At 37.3% G+C, this 25,473-nt stretch overlaps 1 protein-coding gene across 3 annotated transcripts in view; it reads left to right on the top strand.

Moving 5' to 3' along the window:
• SEL1L2 (SEL1L2 adaptor subunit of SYVN1 ubiquitin ligase) overlaps nucleotides 1–25,473 on the top strand; it is an 83,609-nt gene that overhangs the window by 32,416 nt on the left and 25,720 nt on the right. For 2 of the 3 annotated variants that reach the window (XM_074317677.2, XM_074317676.2), the window contains exons 3-8: nucleotides 14,335–14,388; nucleotides 14,905–14,964; nucleotides 15,059–15,140; nucleotides 16,368–16,522; nucleotides 17,131–17,187; nucleotides 24,823–24,891. In XM_074317677.2, the coding sequence (XP_074173778.1) occupies nucleotides 14,335–14,388; nucleotides 14,905–14,964; nucleotides 15,059–15,140; nucleotides 16,368–16,522; nucleotides 17,131–17,187; nucleotides 24,823–24,891 (477 nt within the window). The remainder of the gene's footprint in view (nucleotides 1–14,334; nucleotides 14,389–14,904; nucleotides 14,965–15,058; nucleotides 15,141–16,367; nucleotides 16,523–17,130; nucleotides 17,188–24,822; nucleotides 24,892–25,473) is intronic. The other variant, XM_074317675.2, reaches the window with a different exon arrangement.

Raw genomic sequence — 25,473 nt, 5'->3', positions numbered from 1 at the left:
TATAGTCAATTAATCTATGACAGGAAGCAAGAATTATATAATGGAGTAAATACAGTCTCTTCAATAAATGATGTTGGGAAATCTGGACAGTCACACGCAAAAAAATGAAAGTACACCACTTTCTTAAAACATACACAAAAATAAACTCAAAATGATTAAAGACTTGAATGTAAGACTTGAAATCATAAAACTGCTAAAAGAAAACATAGGAAATAAACTCTCTGACATTGTTCTTAGTAATATTTTTTTCTGATCTATCTCCTGATTTAAGGGAAACAAAAGAAACAAATAAATGGGACTACATAAAACTAAAAAGTTTTGCCCAGTAAGGGAAACCATCAACTAAAGAAAAGACAACTGACTGAATGGGAGAAGATATTTGCCAATGACACATCAGATAAGGATTAATATCCAAAACATAAATGAATTCGCACAAATTAACATTAAAAAATTCCAATTAAAATGTGAGCAGAGGACTTGTATAGACATTTCTCCAAAGAGGACATACAGATGGCCAATAGACATATGAAAAGATTCTCAATGACACTAATCATCAAAGAAATGCAAATTAAAACCACAATGAGATATCACCTGACACCTGTCAGAAGGGCTATCATCCATAAATCAACAACCAACAAGTGTTGGTGAGGAGGATGTAGAGAAAAGGGAACCCTTGTGCATTGTAGATGGTATTGTAATTTGTTTCAGCTACTATGAAAACAGTATGGAGGTTTCTCAAAACCTTAAAAATAGAACTACCATATAACCCAGCAATTTCAATCTGGGTATTTATCAGAAGAAATCCAAAATGCTAATTTGTAAAGATACATGCACACCTATGTTCATTGCAGCATTATTTATAATAGCCAAGCTATGGAAGCAACCAAAGTGTCCATTTTTTTTTCTTTTAGTTAAAGTTTATTGGGGTGAAAATTATTAGTAAAGTTACATAGATTTCAGGTGTACAATTCTGTATTACATCATGTATAAATACCATTGTGTGTTCACCACCCAGAGTCAGTTCTCTTTCCGTCACCATATATTTTATTCCCTTTATCCTCATCTACCAGCCCCTCTCCCCTTACCCTCTGGTAACCACTAAACTATTGTCTGTGTCTATGAGTTTTTTTTCTCATTTGTTGTCTTGTTCTTCTGTTGTTTTTGGTTTATATACCACATATCAGTGAAATCATATGGTTCTCTGCTTTCTCTGTTTGACATATTTCGCTTAACATTATAATCTCAAGATCCATCCATGTTGTCACAAATAATCCTATTTCATCTTTCCTTACAGCCGAATACTTTCATTATGTATATATACCACAACTTCTTTATCCTATCATCTATCAAAGGACATGTGGGTTGTTTCCATGTCTTGGCCACCATAAATAAAACTGCAATGAACATTGGAGCACATGTATCTTTATGGATAAATGTTTTCGGATTTTTTTGGGTAGATACCCAGGAGAGGGATTGCTGGGTCATACGGTAATTCTATTCATAATTTTTTGAGGAACCTCCACACTGCCTTCCATAACGGCTGCACCAGTCTGCATTCCCACTAACAGTGTATGAGGGTTCCTTTTTCTCCACAGCCTCTCCAACACTTGTTACTATTTGTCTTGTTGATGATAGCCATACTAACTGCGGTGAGGTGATATCTCACTGTGGTTTTTATTTGCATTTCTCTGATGATTAGTGATGTTGAGCATTTTTTCATATGTCTATTTGCCATTTGTATGTCCTCTTTGGAAAAATGTCTCTTCAGGTCCTCTGCCCATTTTTCAATTGGATTGCTTGTTTTCCTGTTGTTGAGTTAAATGAGTTCCTTGTATATTTTGGATATTAGCCCCTTATCAGAGGCACTGTTTGCAAAAATCTTTTCCCATTCAGTTGGTTGCCTCTTTATTTTGTCGATGGTTTCTTTTGCTGTACAGCAGCTTTTAAATTGATATAGTCCCATTCATTTATTTTAGCTTTTACTTCCCTTGCCTTTGGAGTCAAATTCATAAAATGCTCTTTGAACCCAAGGTCCATAAGTTTAGTACCTATGTTTTCTTCTACGAAGTTTATTGTTTCAGGTCTTATGCTTAAGTCTTTGATCCATTTTGAATTAATTTTGGTACATGGTGACAGATAGCAGTCCAGTTTCATTCTTTTGCACGTGGCTATCCAATTCTGCCAGCACCGTTTATTGAAGAGGCTCTCTTTTCTCCACTGTATGTTTTTTGCTTCTTTGTCAAAAATTATCTGTCTATATTTATGTGGTTTTATTTCTGAGTTCTCAATACTATTCCACTGGTCCATGTGTCTGTTTTTCTGCTAATATCATACTGTTTTGATTATTGTTGCCTGGTAGTACAAGCTAAAGTCAGGGAGTGTGATACCTCCAGCATTGTTGTTTTTTCTGAAGATTGCTTTGGCTATTCGGGGTCTTTCATAGTTCCAGACAAATCTGATGATTTTTTGTTCTATTTCTTTAAAAAATGCCATTGGGATTTTGATGGGGATTGCATTAAACCTGTACATTGCTTTGGGTAATATAGCCATTTTAACTATGTTGATTCTTCCAATCCATGAGCACGGAATGTCTTTCCATTTCTTTGTGTCTTCTTCAATTTCTTTCAAAAATGTCTTACAGTTTTCAGCATATAGGTCTTTCACATCCTTGCTTAAGTTTATTCCTAGGTATTTTATTCTTTTTGCTGCAATTGCAAAAGGAATTTTTTTTTTCATTTCTTTTTCTGAGATTTCATTTTTAGTATATAGCAATGCAATGGACTTTTGTACTTTGATTTTGTAGCCGCCAACTTTACTGCATTCGTTGATTGTTTCTAATAGCTTTTTGGTGGAGTCTTTAGGGTTTTCTATATATAGATCATGTCATCTGCAAAGAGTGACAATTTCACTTCTTCATTCCCAATTTGGATGCCTTTTATTTTTTCTCTTGCCTGATTGCTCTAACGAGGACTTCCAACACTATGTTGAAAAGCAGGTGATAGGGAACAGCCCTGTAGTGTTCCTGAATGTAGAACAAAGGGCTTCAGTTTTTCACCATTAATTATGAGATTAGCTGAGGGCTTGTCATATATGGCCTTTATTATGTTAAGGTATTTTCCTTCTATACCCATTTTATTAAGTGTTTTAATCATAAATTGATGTTGTATATTGTCAAATGCTTTTTCTGCATCAATTGATATAATCATATGATTTTTGTCCTTTATTTTGTTTATGTGATGTATCACATTGATGGATTTGCAGATGTCGAACCATCCTTGTGCCCCGGGGATGAACCCCACTTGGTCGTTATGAATAATCTTTTTAATGCATTGTTGCATTCGATTTGCTAGAATTTTGTTAAGGATTTTTGCACCTGTATTCATCAGAGTTATTGGTCTGTAGTTTTCTTTTTTTGTGTTGTCCTTACCAGGTTTTGGTATCAGGGTAATGTTGGCCTCATAAAATGAGTTAGGGAGTACTGTCTCTTCTTCAATTTTTTGGAAGAGTTTGAGCAGGTTTGCTATTAGTTCCTCTTTGAAGACTTGGTAGAATTCACTAGTGAAGCCATCTGGTCCCGGACTTTTGCTTTTGGGAAGGTTTTGGATGACTGATTCAACTTCTTTACTGGTGATCAGTCTGTTTAGATTTTTCAGTTCTTCATGGTTCAGTCTAGGAAGGCTATATGTTTCTAAGATCTTGTCCATTTCTTCTAGGTTATTGAATTTGGTGGCATATAGTCCATCATAATATTCTTGGATGATCCTTTTTTATTTCTGGGGCATCTGTGATAACTTCCCCTCTTACATTTCTGATTTTGTTTATTAGTGTCTTTTCTCTTTGTATTGTAGTGAGTCTAGCCAAGGGTTTGTCAATTTTTTTTTCAATCTTTTCAAAGAACCAGCTCTTTTTCACATTAATTTTTCTATTGTCTTTTTGTTCTCTATTTCATTTAGTTCTGCTCTGAGTTTTATTATTTCCTTTCTTCTGCTGAAATTGGGTTTCATTTGTTCTTTTTCTAGTTCCTTAAGGTGTAATGTGAGGTTATTTATTTGGGATTTTTCTTGTTTTTTGAGATAAGCCTGTCATGCTTTGATGTCACTTATTCTTTCCTCCATCTGGTCAACTCTACTACCTAAGCTGGCTATTTCATTCTTCATTTCTCCTATTGAGTTCTTAATCTCCAGAAATTCCATTTGGTTCTTTTTTAAAATTTCAATCTCTTTGGTAAAAAGTTCATGTTTTTCTTTGATTGTGTTTCTGAGTTCGTTAAACTGCCTTTCTGTGTTTTCTTGCATCTCATTGAGTTTTTTCAGAACTGCAATCTTGAATTCTCTGTCATTTAAGTCACATATTTCCATATCTTTAAGTTCATTTTCTGGAGACTTTTCACTTTCTTTCTGAGCTGTCTTGTTGCCTTGGTTATTCATGGAAATTAATGATTTATTATTTCCCTTCCTAGACATCTACAGGAGTGGGTTCTGCAACATGTTGCTAGGAAGAGGTCTTTCTTTTGTTTTCCCGTATGTGTTTGTAGAATGTTTTATTTTCTCTCCAACTGCAGCCTTTTTTTCTCTCTCACGCTGTAGTGTCATGTTTTCTCTGCAGTATTCCAGCTTCTCACACAATGGGGGATTTCCCCAGAAGAAGGGCTTCTCCTCTGTTAATAGTTCTCCTGGGTCATAGGGCACAGTGGCCCTGTGGGGATGTGGAGAGCTTTTGAAGCTCCAAAGCTCTTCCTGCACCAGATTCAGAGCCTGTGTGTTTCAGCAGTTCTGTTTACTCCTGCAGGGATCTGCCCAGATAGGTGGGGACAGGGGCGGGCTGAGTTGTGAGAGGAAGCCCAGAGCAATGGTGGCGACCACCACCAGAGCTGGTCCTGCTTCCAAAGCTCCCTCCCCTTTGCCAGAACTAGTTGGGTTTCGAATCTGTGTCTGTGGACCACAGTTCTCTGAACTGCAAATATTCTGTTCTTTTGAGCTGACACAGCTACTATTCCACTTCTAGCACTGGGCAGGTAGGGGCTGGTCGAGCTCTGGGAGGGTAGGGAGGGGGCAGCTAGTCTCAGTGCCTAAGGCTTCCACTGTCCGCTCAGCAGTGAGTGCTTAAACCACGGTTTTCAGCCTTCTTCCCTCAGTCTTTTCTCCGTGGTCTCTGCCGTGAGCGTTGGGTTCAGACGTGTTATATGCTGTCCCCTCAGCCCTGTGGGCCATAAGCGGAGCCCTAGCAGTCCGAGTTCCTCCCTCTCCAGCAACTGCGGTAGTTCCTGGATGCAGCGAGCTCGGAGCACTGAGCTAAGTCTCCGTCCTGCGCCCACGAGGTGCTGTTCCGCACTTCTCCCTTTCCTCCTCCCCCCGCTCACACAATTTGCCCACTTTTAGGTGAATTCAGTAGTGAGCCTCTTCGTCTTGCCTGTCTGCTGTGCAGGGAGTCCTTTGAGGCGTTATAGTTTTTCAATTTGTTGTAAATTCCTGGGGAGATTTCCAGAGGCTTACCTCATGCCGCCATTTTGATCCAAAGTGTCCATTGATAGATGAATGAGTAAAGATGTTGTACATATATACAATGGAATATTACACAGCCATATAAAAGGATGAAATCTCACCATTTGCGACAACATGGGTGGACCTAGAGGGTACTATACCAAGTGAAATAAGTCAGACAGAAAAAGACAAATACCATATGATTTCAAATATATGTGAAATCTAAAACAAAAAATAACCAAATTCACAGATACAGAGAACAAATTTGTAATTGCCAGATTGGAGAAGGGTTGAGCAGATGTGTGAAAAAGGTGAAAGGGATTAAGAAATACAAATTGCCAGTTATTAAAATATTCAGAAGGATGTCAAGTACAGCACAGGGAATATAGCAACAACATTGTAATAATTATGTATGATGTCAGATGGGTACTAGATTTAAGGGGTGATGACTTCATAAGGTATATAGATGTCTAACCACTATGTTGTACACCTGAAACTAATATAATTAGTTGTATGTCAACTGTAATTGAAAAATAAATTTAAAAAAATAAATTTGAAAAAAAGATGTATTCAAGAGTTGAGACAATAAAAATAATACTTTTACTGCTTCATCAAGGACATGCTTAAGTGAAACTAACATTTTTACTTTTATTTTGAGCATATGGTATAAAGAATATGATAACAATATAAGTGGCAGTTTGGTGCAATTCCTTTATTCATGCTCACATGCCAGCAGTTTTACATACCATTGCTTTGTACCATCAGTGCAAATGTCAACAGGATGAAAAATGCAAATCGCATCTTTACATTATTATAAAAATAATTTTGACTTTGAAGACCTGCTGAAAGTTCTTGGTGTTCCACAGAGTATACTTTCTTGAGAACCACAGAGTTAGGATACAGGTATAGCTGGGTATGACCAATACCCAAAATAACAGTGACTTAAAACAGAACTGTAGTTTTTCCCTACTGTTAAATTTGAGTGGGGAAGGTGGTCCTACTCAGTAAAGTCATCAGAGACTCAGGCTCCTTCTATTTTGTGGCTTTGCCATCGTTAGGATGTTGTTCTTGTCTGCATTGTATAAATTGGCTCAACAGCATTCCAGCCATGACATTGCTGAATTTTGTCCTACCTACCATACAATCAATTTCTTATGGTTCAACCTTACAATCTATTTTGGTTGCCATATTCTCCACTAAAAGTCAAGAGTCTTGTTACTCTAGAAAGAAGGGGATTCTGGGGTACGACCAGCAATCCCTGCCACAGTCTTTCTCAGTAAGAGTACTTTTTTTAATTTCATTTTTTAAGAGTTTGCTCTTAGTGCTATACGTTTTATGGGTTTGGACAAATGTATAATAGATCGTGCCCACCATTACAGCATCATAGAGGGTAGCTTCACTGCCCTAACAATGCTCTGTGCTCCACCTATTCATTCCTCCCCTCCCCCTATCTGCTGGCAACCACTGATCTTTTTTACTGTCTGCAGTTTTGCCTTTTCTGGAATTCCACAAAGCTGGAATCATGAAAAATGTGGTCTTTTCAGACTGGCTTCTTTCACTTAGTGTTACTGATTTAAGTTTCCTCCATGTCTTTTCATGGATCAAAGCTCATTTCTTTTTAGCACTGAGTAATATTCCATTGTCTAGATATGCCAGTTTATTTACCCATTCATCTACTGAAGGATATCTTGGTTGCTTTGAAGTTTTGGCATTTGTGAATTGTAAAGTTTCCATGAACATCGGTGTGCAAGTTTTTGTGTGAACATAAATTTATATCTCATTTGGGTAAATACCAAGGAATGTGATTAATAGACCACACAGTAAGAGTATGTTTAGTTTTCTAAGAAACTGCTATCTTCCAAAGTGACTGTACCAGTTTGCTTTCTCACCAACAATGGATGAGAGTTCCTGTTGCTCCACAGCCTCACCAGCATTTGGTGTTGTCAGTGCAGTGGATTTTGGCCATTTAATTTCATTTTTGATACAGTAAGTCATTTTTGTCCACCTCCCCCTCCATTCTCTCTCTCCAATGACTAGTTAAGCAAAATGCTGACCTTGGCACCTAATGTGCAAGTAAGCATTCTTTTCATCCTAATACACAAAAGCAGCTTAGTAAACACATAGTCTGAGAAGGCAACATGAACACATGATTTATCCAGTTTCACTGATGTAAAATATAAAAGAGAAGTTATATGTAGATTCCAGAAAAGTCCCTCTGAAAATTTATTGTTGATATTTGTTTCATTCTGTGATGAAAACTTGACAAATCTTACTTTTAAAAAGCTTAAAACTTCTGTATAATGAAATAGTAGTGTAATCAGTGATGAAAGACAAGCAGTAGATTAGGAGAAAATATTCACCAATATATATGATAAATGACAAATTATATATATATATACATATAATTTGTAAAAACCTCCTACACATTAATAAGAAAAGATAAATAAGACTAGTAGTAATGGGAAAATGACAGAAGAAATTAAATGGCCAGTAAATAAGAAAAGATGATCAACCTCAACAGTAATCTGGGAAATGCTAATTCAAAGATCTCTTTTTTATCCATTAGACTGTAAAACTAAAAAATTGAAGATCAATGACATTCAGTGTTGGTGAAAGTATGAGGGAATAGGTACTTCATATACTTTTTGTAAGAGCGTAAATTTGTATAACACTTTGGCAGGCAATTTGGCAGTACCTATTAATGTTTTCAATACATATGTACTTTGACTCAGCAATTCCATTTCTAGTTATTTGTTCTAAATATATATATATATATAAATAAATAAATATATATATATATATATATATATATATATATATATATATATATATGTTCATGTACAAGAACTGCAGGTTTTTTAGTAAGAGCTGAAAAATTTGAATGCCTTAAATGTCTGAAATAGGGGAATGGCTATACTGTGAAATCATGACATGTCCACCATTAAGATCGGCAGGGGGATATCTCCAAAATATATCAACAAGTGAAAAAAAGTGTTTATTTTATGAAGGTTTAGTGACACTTGGAATATAGACACTAAAATTTGTCTGTAATGGTTAAGAATAGAAAGCAAATTTGGCGGGTAAAATAATGAGAGGAGACACTCTATCAGATGTCAAGATATACCTCTAGCTATAGAGATCACATAATTCAGCTTTGGCCCAGAAATTTTCAAATAGAACTAGACTCTTGCCATTTAAAGTGTGGTCCATGGGCGAGCAGTATGCACATCTCTCTAGGAGCTTGTTAGAAATACAGAATCCCAGGACTCATCTGAAACCTACTGAATCTAACTCTGCATCTTCACAAGATCCTAGTGTTATTAATGTTGCACATTCAAGTTTGAGAAGCACTGGTCTCGGCCTGCAGTACACTAAAATCACTGTGAAACTCTTTAAATATCTAGAGGCTCTGGCCACATTCTGAGACTCAATGCATCTAAATTTCCCAAGATGGGGTCTTAATTTGTTCCCTAAAACCTCTTCAGGATAGTCCATTGAAAACCAAAGAATTAGAAAGTCTAGACTGAGATTCATGAATATAACAAAATATAGATTATAAAAAAGGAATTCCAAATCAGTAAGGAGTGGGCTTAAAACAAAACAAAACAACTACACGTATGTGTAGATGAATGCTTAGCAAGTGGTCTGGAAAGACATATATCAAACTACTATCAGGAGTGACAATTTGGCAATGAAGAGAGACTTTCACTTTTTTGAGATAAAAAACACATAAGTTTACCATCTTAAGCATTTTCAGTGTACAGAACAACAGTGTTAAATATATGTGCATTGTTCATAACGTATCTCTAGAACTTTTCATCTTGCAAATCTGAAACTCTATACCCATTGAACAACTCCCCTTTACCCTTTCTTCCAGCCCTTAGCAACCTTCATTCTACATTCTGTTTCTAAGAGTTTGACGACTTTGGAGGCTTCATCAAGTGAATTTGTCTTTTATAACTACCTTATTTCACTTAGTATAATGTCCTAAAGATTCTTCCATACTGCAGCATGTGTCCGAATTTTCTTCCTTTTTAGGACTGAATAATATTTCATTGCATGCATACCACATTTTGTTTATCCATTCATCCACTGATGATAGACATCTGGGTTGCTTACAACTTTAGCTATTATAAATATGAGGTGTGATAAAAACAAATATGGTGAACACTGTTGCCAACTGCCATCCAAAGGAAAGGCAGGGGTCTTCAATACAAGAAGTGGCACATTGAACCTTAGTAACAGTGTGTGACAAGTTTCAACTTGTCAGTCAGTTGGGTGTAAGCTATGGTCAAGAGAAGGTGTGTTTTAAAGTGTGCCGTAAATCATGGATCACGAACAGTGCATTAACATGAAATGGGCAGAAGGTTTCAACCTCCATCATGACAGTGCTCCATGTCACACATCACTTCTGGTGTGGCAATTTCTGTCAACTAAAAATATTACGGTGTTTCCTCATCTACCTTATTTATCGGATCTGGCACCATATGACTTCTGGTTCCTCCCCAAAGTTAAAATGACCATGAAAGGTAGACGTTTTGAATTGATTCAGGACATTGAGGCAGCCACGACAGCACAACTAAAGACACTCACAAAAGAGAACTTCCAGACTGCTTCAGAAAGTGGCAAGAATGATGGGATATATGTGTTCAAAGCGAGGGGGAGTATTTTGAGGGGGATTAGTGGCAGTGTCTTTTACTACAATAATTTTTTAAATTATCATTATTAGTTTCAGGTGTACTAAACAATTTAATAGTTAGACATTTCATCCCTCACAAAGGGATAACCCCCCTCTCCCAATCTATTGCCCCTCTGACATCGTATATATCTATTACAAATCCATCGATTCTATTCCCTATGCTGCATTCCATATCCTGTGACTATATATATATACTGAATTATAGTTGACATACATTATTCAGCTTCAGCTTCAGGTGTACAGCGCAGTGGTCAGGCATCTACACCATCCATGAAGTGGTGTCCTCAGTAAGACATGTGCTCATCTGACACCCTACAAAATCTTTACAATATTTTTTATTATATTCCCCAAACTGTCTTTCACATCCTAGTGGCAATATTGTAGTTAACAAATTTATGCTGTCTAATCCCATCCCCTTCTCCCTCATCCCCATCCCCCTCCAATTGATACCTGCATGCACCACTGTGAGCTGTGCCCTCTTAAAAAAAAAAAAAAAAAAAAAAAAAAGCTGCTTTAATAATTTTTTTTAATTTAAACATTCACTGTAGTTTTCAATTATAGCTTGTAATGCTGCTATGAACATGGATATACAAATATCTATTTGAGATCCTGTTTTCAGTTCTTTTGGGTATATACCCAAAAGAGGAATTGCAGAATCATGTTGTAATCCTATTTAATTTTTTGAGAAAGCATCATGTTGTTTTCCTCAGTGGCTGCACTGTTTTACATATCCACCAACAGTGCACAAAAGTTCCAATTTCTCCATATCCTTGTGGCACTTTTTATTTTCTAGTTTTGCTTTTTTGTTTGTTTTGATAGTAGCCATCCTAAATGGCATGAAGTGCTATCTGATTATGTTTTTTTATTTGTATTTCCCTTATGATTAGTGATGTTGAGCATCTTTTCATGTGCTTTTTGGCCACTCATATATCTTCTTTGGAGAAATATCTATTCAAATCCCATGCCATTTTAAAAATTGTGTTGTTTTTTTTGTTGAGTTATAGGAGTTCTTTATATTGTTAATATTAACGACTTACAATATATATGATTTTTAAATATTTACTTCCATTCCATGGGTTGTGTTTTCACTCCACAGATAGTGTTCCTTGTTGCACAGAAGTTTAATTTTTATGTAATCTATCTATTTTTATTTTTGTTGTCTGTGCTTTTGGTGTTATATCCAAGACATCATCACCAAATCCAATATCATGAAGATTTTTCTTGTGTTTACTTCTAGGACTTTCACAGTTTCAGGTCTTACATTTAGGTCTTTAATCCATTTTAAGTTAGCTTTTGTATATTGTATAAGGCAAGAGATCACCTTCATTTTTTCCATGTGGATATCCAGTTTTTCTAACACTATTTATTGAAGAAAGTATCCTTTCCCTAATGTCTGTTGGCTTGCATCCTTGTTGAAAATCACTTGACTATATATGGGTTTATTTCTGGGCTCTCTTTTCCATTGGTCTATATGTCTATCTTGATGCCAATCTATAGTGTTTTGATTACTGTAGCTTTGTAATATGTTTTGAAATCAGGAAGTGTGAGACCTCTAATTTTGTTTTTCTTTCTCAAAATTGTTTTGGCTATTCAGGGTTTCATGAGATTCCATATGAATTTTAGGATTTTTTTTTCCTCTGTTCCTGCCTCTCCGCCCCCCAAAAAATGGATTTGGGTCTTTGATAAAGATTGCATTGAATCTGTAAGCTCTTTGGGTGCATTTTAACAATATTAAGTCTTCCAACCCATAAACATGGGATATCTTTCCATTTATTTATTTCTTCTTTAGTTTCCTTCAGAAATATTTTATCGTTTTCAGTGTACAAGTCTTTCACCTCCTTGGTTACTTTGTTCTTAACTATTTTATTATTTTTGATGCTATTGTAAATGGGACTGTTAATTTCCTTTTCTACTTGTTCATTGTTGATGTATAGTAATGCTATTGGTTTTGTGTGTTGATTTTGTATCTACAACTTTGCTGAATTTATTAGTTGTAGCAGTTTTTGATAAAATCATTATGGTTTTCTACATACAAGATTGTATCATCTGTGAACAGAGACAATTTTTACTTCTTTCCAATTTAGAAGCCCCTTCTTTCATTTTCTTGACCAATTGCTCTGGCTAGGATTTCTGGTACTATTTTGAATAAAAGTGGTGAGAGTGGGCATCCTTGCCTTGTTCCTGATCTTAGAGGGACTACTTTCAGTTTCTTACCATTGGGCATGATATTAGTTGTGGGCTTTATACTGAGGGTGCCCAAAAAATGTATATAAGTGGACACTTTGGTCAACATTCCTCAAACAGTAGTTTGCTGTAATAAGAAGTGTCTGGATGCTGATGGTAACCACTTTGAGCACCTCTTGTAATTGCAGAAGTCAAACGTGACTTGTATTCATCTCTTGTTATTGGTATATATTATTACAATTTTAATGGTTTTTTCCTTTTATAAAATATGTATACATTTTTTGGCACCGTGTGTGTGTGTGTGTGTGTGTGTGTGTGTGTGTGTGTGTGTGTATCCTTTATTATGTTGAGATAATTTTCTTCTATTCCTAGTTTGTTTCATGTTTTTATCGTAAAAATGTGCTAAATTGTGTCAAATGCTTTTTTTGCATCAAATGAGATGATAGTGTGGGGTTTTTCCCCCTCCGTATCTCAATGTGGTATATACATTGATATCATAGGTTGAGCCATCCCTGCATTCTATGAATTAATCTCAGTTGGTTATTGGTATACAGTCCTTTTTATGCTGTTGAATTCTGCTTGCTAGTATTTTGTTGAGGATTTTTTCATCAATATTTATCAGGGATATTGGGCTGTACTTTTATTTCTTGTAGTGTTCTTGTTTAGCTTTGTTATCATCGTAATGCTAGTCTCATAGAATGAGTTTGGAAGTGTTTTTTTCTCAATTTTTTGGAAGAGTTTAGAAGGATTGGTGATATTCTTTAAAAGCTTGGTGGAATTATCCAGTGAAGCCATCGGGTCCTGGGCTGTTCTTGTTAGAGGTTTTCTATTAGTGATTTAATCTCCTTACTAGTTATAGGTCTATTTAGAATTTTTAGGTCCTCATGATTCAGTCTTCATAGTTATATGTTTCTAGAAATATGTCCATTTCCTCTAGGTTATCAATTTGTTTGCATATAATTATTCATGTAGTCTCTTATGATACTTTTTATTTCTGTGGTGTCAGTTGTAATGTCTTCTCTGTCAGTTCTGATTTTTGTTGAGTCTTCTCTTTTTTCAGAGTTAAACTATTTGTCAATTTTGCTGATCTTTTCAAAACACCAACTCAGTTTCATTGAATTTTTCTATTATATTTCAATTCTCTATTTTGTTTATTTTCCCTTTAATCTTTATTATTTCCTTCCATCTATTAATTTGGGGTTTACTTTTTCTTCTTTTTGAAGTCCCTTGAGGTGTAAGTTTAGGTTGTTGATTTAAGATCTTTCTTCCTTTTTAATGTAGCATTTACCTCTATAAATGTTCTCTTCTGCTTTTGCTGCATCTCATAACTTTTGGTATGCTGCAATTTAGTTTACTTATGTCTCAAGATATTTTCTAATTTTCTTTGTGATTTCTTTTTGACCTATTGGTTATTCAAAAGTGTGTTGCTTAATTTCCATATATATGTGTGACTTTCTCAGTGTTTTTTTGCTATTGATTTCTAGCTTCATTTTATTGTGTTTTATTATTATAATTTATACTAAAGTTCTGTAAGTATTAGCTGATTTCCACATACATAGAAAGTTCCCCCACTATTGTGACCTTTTCCAAACTCTTGCAGCCTTAGCTAAAGTGTAAAAAGACACTTTGTTATGGTATAAGAAAAAAGTTAACAATACAAATGATTATGCAGCAGACATTTAAAATATCCCTTACCTGGGGAGGCTGGTTAGCTCAGTTGGTTAGAGCATGATGCTCATAACACCAGGGTTGCTGGTTCAATCCCCACATGGGCCAGTGTGAGCTGCGCCCTCCACAACTAGATTGAAACAATTACTTGACTTGGAGCTGATGGGTCCTGGAAAAACACACTTAAAATAAATTTTTTAAAAGTTAAAAAAATAAAATAAATGAATAAAATATCTCTTACCAATGTAGATAAGAATAATTGTGAAATAAATGTATATATTGACTTTTTCTTTTGGACTTTAGGCATTAGGATTTTTGTCTTCTTATGGAATAGGAATGGAATATAATCAAGCCAAGGTAAGGTCATTCTATTTTTTTCTGAAACAAAACTGATTTATTTCAAAGGGACATTGAATAGCGTACTCTTTGGGTAAGGGGACTCACTGTAGTGCAGTAATTAAAAGTACCAGCTAAACAGTCAGAGAAGTTTAAGCTTAAAATACAGTAAGTTTCTTAATGTCACATATTGTAGGTTCTTCATTAAAGCTGGATAAAACCTACTTCATTGGGATTTTGTGGTGATTAAATAAAATATCATGGCAATGCCCTAACATAGACTCTAGAGCTAAGACTCCAAAAATGTTAGCTGTCTTCATAGAGGAAGAGAATGAAGTTTGGAGTTTATTTTGCAGTAGTTCAATGTTCACTGCTGTGCTAGGAATAAAAAAACAATGATTGGTTTGAGTTTCAAATTAGATGACATAGATATAGATAGACATAGATATAGATATAGATATAGATATAGATATAGATATAGATATAGGCACTTATATACATATACATATATTTTTTCTTTTTTCTTTTCTACTTTAGGCACTGATATATTATACCTTTGGAAGTGCTGGAGGAAGCATGATGTCCCAGATGATTTTGGTTTGTAAATTAAATATTCTTGGGCCCAAGTAGGTATGTGTGATAAGCACAGTGCATTATCAGAATATTAAGAATATATATGCCTGTGTTTTAGGGGTACAGATACTTGTCAGGAATCAATGTTCTACAGAATTGTGAAGTTGCCCTAAATCATTACAAGAAAGTGGCTGATTATAGTGAGTAATCCACATAATTTATTTTAATATAAACAGACTTTCCAAGAAATTTAAAAAAATAAATCAATGCCAACTGACATACTATGAAAGTATTAAGAGACTATGTTTTTAACATCTGTTATAATACAATTCTTGTAATACAATGTAGAGTTTTCTGATTTCTTAATAGTTACTTTTCAAAAAGTTTTAAATGATTGTGCTCATCTTTTATTTTTATTAGTACATATCCCCAAACAATTCTGTTTTACTTATTCTTGTGATGTTCTTTCCTTCTATTAAAACTTTGAATATAGCATCAGTAAATATTAGGTAGTTTCCCTAATTCTAACATTTAGAATATGGGATGACTTGTTAAAAATTCCTGAAGAAATGGATGTAAGGTACATACATTAGTGATCTCTGTCTCTGCACTTGAGAACAATTTAAGTAATCATTATTCTATTACCCTATCCTTTGTCTACAAAAAAATAGGACATGAGATTAATATATGTTCCTACAATAATTTTCAAAGTTGTATGTAACATTCCATCTTGCTATATCACTTAAAAAGACTACATAATAGAATTTTAAATAGAAGTCTTCAAAGAAGTGAATAAGGTAAAGTCCGTTTGGTTAATTTCTATAATCAGAATAACATCTAAATACACATTTTTGGCATTATTAGGATCTGAGAAAAGAAAGAGAGAAAAACTACTTTTGAATTTAAGATGGTACATACAACAAGATCATTTCATATGCTTAATGAAACTAGAATTACTATATGTATAGTTCAAACCACATACTTTGTTAGGTTTATTCAAGCATATTTATCTGTATATTTATTTTCAGACTATCTATACGAAGTAACTAAGGAGCAATTATTGCTCTTATATTGTCATTTTAGTCTCAGAAAAAGTCAGTGGCAGAAAGGGTCAGTTGCCTGCTCCTAAAATCTGTAAAATCTGTCTTCTTTTCTTGAACCTGCTTAGCCAAGATCTTCAGTAGGGTCTGACTGAGATATGTTGATATATTATTTGCATGGGTTGCAAAGGTTTCTTGCACTTTTCTCAGAACCAAGTAAACAAAAATCAGCACATTTCTATCACCTCAGGATATTCCTTTCTGTTAGTAGACCAGATCTCTGCACAATTTAAGGAGAACAGGCCTAACAGTGTTTTCTCTAAGTTGACTTTTATTTGTTGCAACCTTGTGTATTCTGGCTATTCTCTGGCTTGTTTCTATTCACAGTTGCTGACAAATTGGAAAAAAGTGAAGGTATTCCGGTGGAAAAAGTGAGACTAACCGAGAGACCTGAAAATCTAAGTTCTAACAGTGAGATCCTGGATTGGGACGTATACCAATACTATAAATTTTTGGCAGAAAGAGGAGATGTTCAAATACAAGTAATGTATAAAGACAAGCTTGAATTTTAAGAACATGCAAATTACAAGGGGCTTGTAACCCCCTAAAGGGGTTAACAATGCCCATCCTAAATGGGAACGGGAAGAGACATCCCCTCCTCTTTGTTCTACTTTTTTGTCCCCTGCCACTTAGTTCCTGCAGCCTATGAAAGAGCCAGTTGCCATAGTAATGGAAATTTTATTTTTACATTTACTCCTAAAACATTCATTTTTTAAAAACCTAGATTTTAATTATAGCAAAAAAGCCCCATCCGATGTTGTTTAATATGAATGAACTCTTACCAGGATCCAGAAGTGTTCTGTCTTTGGGAATGGGAAGGGGATGGCATTTCTGTGACCTTTCAGAGCCAAGAGTTAAGGGGCCTGGGTTTATGCACAGCAGGCCCTTCACTGAAGAAGCCTCACACTCAGCACCAACCAATTAGCCAATAAAAAACATAGTCTGCAATGTTTCCCTGCTTCTTTTTTAAGACATGCCAACTGCATCAAACTGGATCAACATACTATAGCAAAATCACCAGGTAAAATATTTTCTTTTCTTTATTTAAATTAATACTACTGCTAAAATAATTTTCAATCATTGATCCTAGGTATCTCTTGGACAATTACACCTAATTGGGAGGAAAGGTCTAGATCAGGATTACGCTGTAAGTCAACCTCAAGAGTCTGTCATGTGGGGTGGGGGGGATAGTGGTGAGGGAGGGTGGTAACCAGTGAAAAGGGAACGGGGTGTGGAAGAGTTGCTGGGGAAAGCCCACCACTGCTTCCTTAGTCAGATCAGCTTCCCAGCTTTTGAGGAAGAACAAAGTTCACTAGAGGGAGAACTTTTCCTACCTGTCTCCAGGTACAAAGGGGTAGAGGCTTCTGAAGGAACAGTTGGGGTTCCCCCTGAAGCTAGCCTCTTCCCGCCCAAACACACTTTTGGAATGGGATAAGATGAGGAGGATACACCACCTGCCAGCCTTGTTCTTGCCCATTCCCCACAGACCAGCTGTGGAAAAATCCACCTGAGAGTTTCCTGCTTAAGGAACCTGAGGACCAGCCTCAGCCCCATTTGACTAAATCAAAGGACACACTGTGTTCAATGTAATTAGAAGTATTATTAAGCATCTTTATAAATTTGCAAAGCTCCTTTCAATCATTTTGCCCAACATTTCCTTATCCTGCTGAGGTTAGAAGATTAACAATTTAAATTTAGTGGAGAAAGAGCAAATAAACTTGACCTACACAGGATCCTCCTTAGTAAGATGCTCGAGTCCCAGGATGTGGTCTTGTCTAGATCCTGACTGTGGTTTCAAGGCCCTAAATCCCCACAGATCTGGGGAGGTAACTAGGATTCTTTTTTAGAGATGATTTTCTAGCCCTTGTCATTTTATAGAAGCCATGTGCACGTTGTCTGAAAGGAACGCGTGCCCTATTTCAACATGGTCCCAAAAGCTAAGCAATAGACATAATTATTTTATAAGGTGGTTACATAACGGAGTGATCTATTATTACTTTCCATGTCACTTACAATGTTATTTTATGAATGTGTCTTTACTACTATAGTTTGTTTTATATGAGATATAGTATATATTAGGTAAATGTCAAAGTTAATTTCATAAAATGTGGTACAAGTAGGTAGCAATTAAAATAACTATATGCATCCCGAGACAGCTCAATTGAAGGTTTTCAGATTTTATTATTTTCATCATTAGTTAAGGTTTTAGCCCCTTAGATGGAAAGTTCTGGATTCACAATGTTCCAATGTCAGATTTCAGCCTGCAATGAGTTTCTTGTGTTAACCGTAGGATGCATCACTGGGAAGAATTCTCCGTTTTCCATAAACATGAAATTTGGTTGTGAAGGTACTCAAACCTCAGCTACAGGGGTTACCCACCAATCTTTGTAGAGTACATAAAACCCCACAAATCTAGGTACTTCTGGTCTGCTCCAGTCATCACAAACACCAGATGGGAGCTGGAGCTGCCTCCAGGTGAGGGTGAAGTGCTGTCCCAAAGCTGGCAATGAGGAATTCTGGTGCTAGAATGGCAAGAGCAGGCAGTTGGGCATCACCCAGGGGCACAATCAGGCTCTCCTGTGGGCTCATTCACAGGGGTTTATTATCTTTATTTTACAGATGAGGAGTTGAGGCTGGAGAGATGAAGTAAATTACTTGAAGGGTCACAGCTGGGCAGGAAGGTTGTTACAAAACAGAATTTGAACTCAGGGCTTGAGCTTTCAAAACCTGTGCTCTTCTATTAAACCTTACTTCCTTTTAACCTGTGCAAAAAAAATATGGCCTCGAAAATCTAGTTTCCTAATTTATAAAGCAATGAGAAGGAATGTCACAATCTCTCACTTTTGCTCTAGCTCTAACTTTTTGATAGTGGGTGTGGGGGCAGAGCCCCAGAAAGTAGTTTCCAGGCTCTCGGCCTCACGTGGAGGAGTGCTGGCTCGGGTAGTAGATGGCCGTCAGCTGTGGCTGATTGGCCGTCAGCTGTAGCCAGTTAGCCAATTAGCCGCTAATATAACTGCTGCGGCTACGAAGGAGAGCCGAGGAGAGAGAAGGAGAGAGGAAGAGAGAGAAAGAATGGGGCTAGCAAGAAGATGGCGGCTGGGCTGGCAAGCGTGGATGGCGGTTTGCGGACAGTGTGGATCCAGCCTCCAGTGAGAGTATAGTGCCGCCGCCAGAGAGAATATAGTGGTATGACTCCCCTACCTATGGCTCCGTGGGTGTTCCTTTTTGGCCTCACCATATCCTGCGTTCTTGTATGGGGAGCGGGAGCAGAGACCCCGCAGGCCGTCCAGCATGACAAATGGCGCAGCGAGCAGGGTCTCCCGCACGACAGTGGTTTGGGCCCCACACTTCCCATCAGACATCTCAAAAAGGCTGGCTTAATTGCAGAACCATCACCATGGTTCAGGCACATTCTGGGGCAAGCGCAAGCTGGTCCTTGCTGCTTTCCTTGGCCTAATAAACTGGAGCTTGCATGAGGGGGAGGGGCTCCAGTCAAGGTCTCCGAGCTCAAGAATGATTGGTTTGTGTATCAGTTAGCTTAGGCTGCATCATAAACCACTCCCAAACTTAGGTGGCTTAAAATAACAATCATTTATTTAATTCATGATTTTGGCAGGTCAGCAGTATTGGTTGGACTCAGCAGAGTAATTCTGGTCTGGGCCAGGCTCAACTAATGTTAGCTGGGCTTGCTCATGCATTTATAGCAAGCTACAGTATTGGCTAGGGCTGGCTTGTTTATGATGGCCTCACCTCTGACCACTAGGATAACTGGGTCTCTCCATATGCTCTCATCCTCCAGCCAATTGGCCCAAGCTTTCCCATGGCAGTCAAACTGTTTTTGTTCTAAGGTTCTAAGAAACAAGAGCAGAAGTCCCTTGAGGCCTATGGTCGGAACTCACAAATCACTTCTGCTACATTCTTTTGGCCAAAGAAAGTGTGGGGACAGAGCCAGGAGTGCAGTTTCCAGGCTCTTGGCCTCATGTGGAAAGGTGCTGGCTCAGGTAGTAAATGGCCATCAACTGTGATTGGATGGCCATCAGCTGTGGCTAGTTGGCCGTCAGCTGTAACCAGTGAGCCATTGGCCATTAATATAACTGCTGTGGCTACGCTAGCAGCAAATGGGGGCTAGCAAGAAGAGGGTGGCTGAGCTAGCAGGTGGCAGAGTGTAGATTGCGGATCCTGTGGCTCCTGCATCCTATGTCTCCAACCCAGCTGCCAGCGAGAATATAGTGGTACAACTCTCCTATCTATGGCTCTGTGGGTGTTCCATTTTGGCCTCACCATATCCTGCGTTCTTATGTGGGGAGCGGGAGCTGAGACCCTGCCTGACACCCGCATGACAGAGAGTTACAAGGCCAGACAGCATTGAAGGAGTAGGAGAAAGGACTTCTCCTTTTAATAGGAAGAACTGCAAAATATTGTGGTCATTTTTTCAACAAACTTAGTTGTAACAGAATCAACCTGGAATGGCATGGGAGATGCAAAGGGGAGAGAGAAGACAAACGGATGAACTCAATTTCTGAAAGGCTGTTACTGCAGGTCTTCCCATAGCTAACTTCTCATCCTTCAAGTGTTACTTCCTCAAAGAGGATTTTGTTGATCAACCCTGCTCTTAAATCACTTATCCTATCATGCTGTATTTATTTTCCTCTAGCCCATATCACTCCCTAAACTATATTGATCTTGATTTGTTTACTGTCTGTCTCCCCAAAATGGAACGTAAGTTCTTGTCTGTTTTGCTTACTACTATGTATCCTATACTCAGATTAGTACCTGTTGCATAGTAGGTTATTACTAAGTACTTATTGAATGAATGAATGAATGAATGAATGAATGAATGGAGTCCTAGGCATTATATGTTGCTCCTAAGCCTGGGAACCACCACTTGAGCCAGTTTGCTAATACTTCAGTTCAACAAAGAAAATTATTAGTGTAAGACTTTTTATATATGTAAGTGATGCCCAGTTTCCTGCCCAGCAAATTAAATATCAAAATACCTGGAAAACAACTAGCTTGCATTTGTTTTCTTCTCACTATTGATTGAATTAATCTCTCATGAGTTGTCACCACAGGCAATGTTTTCACCTCCCTCTCCTCCACCACAGAATTCTTAATTATTGAAAAGTACTGTATACCCAATTCTTGACTACATTATCTTTAATTTCTACACATGCATTTTAATGCATTTGCATTTCTAAATATATACAGGGTTAGAATGAATTGGATTAGAAAAGCTGGGTGTTTTGGTGCATATTATTAAAGTGGATGAGGCATAATTAAATTAAACCTAGCAGAAGAATAATGCTATAAAATATGTAAGGGTGACTGCTTTGTCTACCCTGCCACCATTAAAAAGAAAGAGCTAATATCATCCCTTTTCGGTATGATTTATAGAGCCTAGGATAATAGAAGTGTTCATAAATGTTTTTAGAATAATGCATTTTTTTGGCATTTCATTCTAGAGGAAATGTTGCAAACTGATTAAACTAGGGATTTTCTTAGAACCAACAAAAACTCACGCTCATGTTTTTTTTTTTTTAAAAAGATGTGCATTCAAATAATAAAACTTCATTCAGCACAATGCCTGAGACATACTATATATTTCATCCTTTCTAAGTCACCATCAATTATAAGATACATTATTTTATGTTCAACTGAGAAAGAAAAACCACTGCCAATATAAATTATTCAGTGCCATTGATGGTAAGAAATGTCTTGATTAAAAGGGGGAAATGTATATCTTAAAATTAGTAAAATATGATGGTAGGTGCTCAGCAAATATTTGAAGGCTGGATGGATGGATGGTGTCTTAGTCTGTTTGAGGTGCTGTAACAGAAATACCATAGTCTGTGTGGGTTATAAACAATAGCATTTCTCAGTTCTGGTGGCTGGAAGTCTGAGGTCAGGGTGCGAGCGTGGTTGGGTGAGGACCCTCTTCCAGTTTGAAGATTTCTCATTGTATCCTTACATAGCAGAAGCGGTGAGCTAGCTCTCTGGGACCTCTTTTACATAGGCACTAATTCCATTCATGAGGGCTCTACCAATCACCTCCCAAAGGCCCTACCTCCTAATGCCATCATCTTGGGCATTAGGTTTTCAATATATGAATTTGAGGGGTGGGGGTCACAAATAGGCAGACCATAGCAGAGGAATAGATGAATGGATGAATGGATGGAAACGTGATCTTAATTCTTTGAGAGCAAGAACTCAGGTTGACTCATGCATATCCATCAAAAAAACTTGTATGGTACTTTCACACAGTGTTCAATAAAGTGTTGATGCAATAGCATTAAGGGCAGGTTCATTTAAGTAGAAAGAAAAGAGAACGGAAATGCCAACTAAGCCACGAGAGTGGAGGGGTATGAAAGAGGGAATTACAGAGAGTCTCAATTCCTTTAGTCATTACGGGATCATTACATTGAAGGATGGGGACTCCAGGATTCTTGTTTGCTTCTGGGGAATAGATCGTTCTCTTTTAACAGTTCAAATCTAGTTTCCCAGAGTGAAACTTTTTTTCTAGAACTCTCTATTTCCGTATTTGAGAGCCAAATTCTGAAACTAGACTTTGAAATGGTTTCATTGAATCATAATACTAGAGCTGGAAGGGACTATAAACATTAAAATTCAGTCCCCTTGTTTTAGAGATTTATAAATTTATCGTTTCATTCACTCACTTATTCATTCATTGCAGAAATATTTCCTGAGTATCTAACATACAGTAGACACTGCTAAGTACAAATGATTCATCATGGGGCAGACAAACAATTAAGCAGACAATTAAATCAATGATAGGGAAGGACATGCCATCATAGAGAAGGACAGGGGGCCTGAGAGCACACAGAGGAGAACATGAATGAGGAAACCAAGTCCTGGAGATACTGTGACTTGCACAAATTGTAGTAACCTAAGGGTATATTTGGGTCTTGGCTCAATAGAGACATTCATAAGAAAATACTTTTTTTATATTAATGTGTTCTGATAAATGTAATTGGTAAATCATACATTTGATTTATTTACCAATAAATGATTGGTAAATCATACATTGCTACAACTTTCTCCTATCCAGTTGACACATTATTCCAAACATTTTAGACAGCATTTATTTCAAGATTCCCTTATGTCCATAAATCTCTAGTAGCTTCTATTTTTTACCAAATAAAATAAAAGTCCTAAGCCTGGTATTCAAGACTTTATAATATGGCCCCACCATATTTTTGCAAGTCTTAGGTTTTGGATATTCTGCCTTAGCCATACTGAAGTGATTACTATTTGCTGGACTCACCTGGGACATTCCCATCTCCATTCTTTGCTCATGTCATGCCCCCAGCCTATGATGCCCTCTGCACTGGTGAATCCTTTCCATCTTTTGTGACACCTTTATCATGTAAGCCTTCCTTCTTTAATGGAGAAAGCAGAGTGCCAAGTACATGGGACTCTGGGACAGGTTGCTCGTGGGACTCCAATACCAGCTACATGACTCTTGAGTGTCACTAAATAGGCTCTGGTATTAATACCTTCCTTACAGTGTCGTTGTGTAGAATAGGTAAGAAAAACCTTGTAAAATACTTATCGCAGAACTGGTTACAATTTCTGTTATTCTATATCCCTCTAATTCTTTTTGGTATTCCTTTTCTCCCACCTATCACCTATTATCTAATTGCTATTTACATGTATTCCTTTCTTAGCAGTATCGTTAGGGAGCAAACGTGGGGACAGTGTTTTTTTTGTTCACCTCTGACTCATCTGTAGTACCTAGCATACTGTCATATATACAGCAAGTTTCAATCAAGTTTTTGAAAGGATAAATGAAGACCAGAAGGGATGGATGGATGAATGGGTGCACGATGTGATGATGTCCTGCACTGATGGCATTTGTATTTGCTATATGTCCACAAGGCAGATAGAGTTTAACAAACCTCTGGTTGTCAAATAAGTTGGCAATATTTGTAGAACAAATTTACATATGAAAGAACTACCCACATTTCTTCCTTGAAGATTCTCTCATCTTTGGGAAGGACGAGGCCCCTGCACATCCACAGAGTCAAGGGTTTTGAAGAGCAGAAGAGTTGCATCCCAATAAGACACTTTGGAGAGTGTCTTCATTTCTCATTACTGAGGCTGATTTCTTTTATTACTCCTTGTGGTCTCTGAGGAGAACTTCTGGAAGATCAGGACGAGGCCTAGGGAATGAGGTAGCAAGGGACAGCTCATCGCCTTGTGCGTTCTAGACTGAGCATTTCATGTAATGTTATGACCTAGAATCAGAGGCTTTGCCAGGCCCCTTCAATTTGATTTAGAAAGAATTGGCCTGACGTTCCCCTCTGCAGAAAAACCTGGTCTCAGTCGGCTGCCAGGTGTGTCCCGTCTTATTCACTCTGCCTTATAAACACGAGGATGCTGCATATCCAATGCTGCCAATTGTGTAAACTGTCTTATAAAATAAGTGCATAGCATTGATACAGAAGCATACTTTTTCAACATAGTGGACTGTTTAGGTCTATAGCTGGGATTCATTTGTCCTCAACAAAACCACATGTCCATCAAGTCTTCAAATGTGACAAGTCCTCACATTCTAAAATTACGTATGTGAGATATATATATATATATATATATATATCCCACTCTTTAGAGTTCAAACAGCACTTGGAATAGTGCCTTGAAGAAAGTGGGCATTTCATAGATAATTTTTGAATGCATGTTGAAAGAAGTACAGTTTGCTGCGAAAAGCCATTTTGCAGGCTATGTTCATCACTGTCAATAATACTGTTCCTTTTCTCTCTAGAAAGCATTATACTACTTCTTAAAGGCAGCGAAGGCCGGGAGTGCAAATGCCATGGCATTTATTGGAAAGGTACATTCTTCATCTTCACTGATATTTTCATTTCTTAAAGGCCTAAGAAATTAATGGTATCAGCTAATTGAACCCAGTGTAGGGAACTGGGCTGCAGGCCTCTTTCATGGCAGCAGCTGAGTGGGGCGTTTGGCTACAAATGGCGGGTAGTATTCCTGAGGTAATGGTTTAGGAAGAAGCCCTGTAAAACAGAAGTCTTTATCTGGGATACCTAAAGCAGCCTTGAAAATGCTTCTGGCCCGGGGCTCCTTGACTGGGTAAAGCTCAGAATCCCCAAGACCCTTATTCCTGGCATATAACAGGATTTCTGGGCTAATTGTGCATCGAAGACTGGTGCAGGCCTCAATCTAATGAGATGCCTCCTTCCTCCATTCCAGGAATGAGACCCAGCTCCAGCCTGACCAAAGTCCATACTTGGGCCCCCTCTGATGGGAGGCGCCTCTGGCTGCTGAGCAGCTTTTGCGGAGGGTTCCTCTAGAAAGGCATGTTTTTGTCTCTTCAAAGACCACTCACTCCCCCAACTGCTGCCCTGGGCTCCCTGCAGCCAGTTTGCATTCATAGTAACCATGGGCACACGTGCCC

This window comes from Rhinolophus sinicus, chromosome 13 (assembly GCF_057876585.1).
Source record: "Rhinolophus sinicus isolate RSI-liver-muscle chromosome 13, RSI-T2T, whole genome shotgun sequence".
Classification (NCBI taxonomy): Eukaryota; Metazoa; Chordata; class Mammalia; order Chiroptera; family Rhinolophidae; genus Rhinolophus; species Rhinolophus sinicus.
Note: the sequence above shows the minus strand (reverse complement) of the source record. Positions and strands in the feature narration are given on the sequence as shown.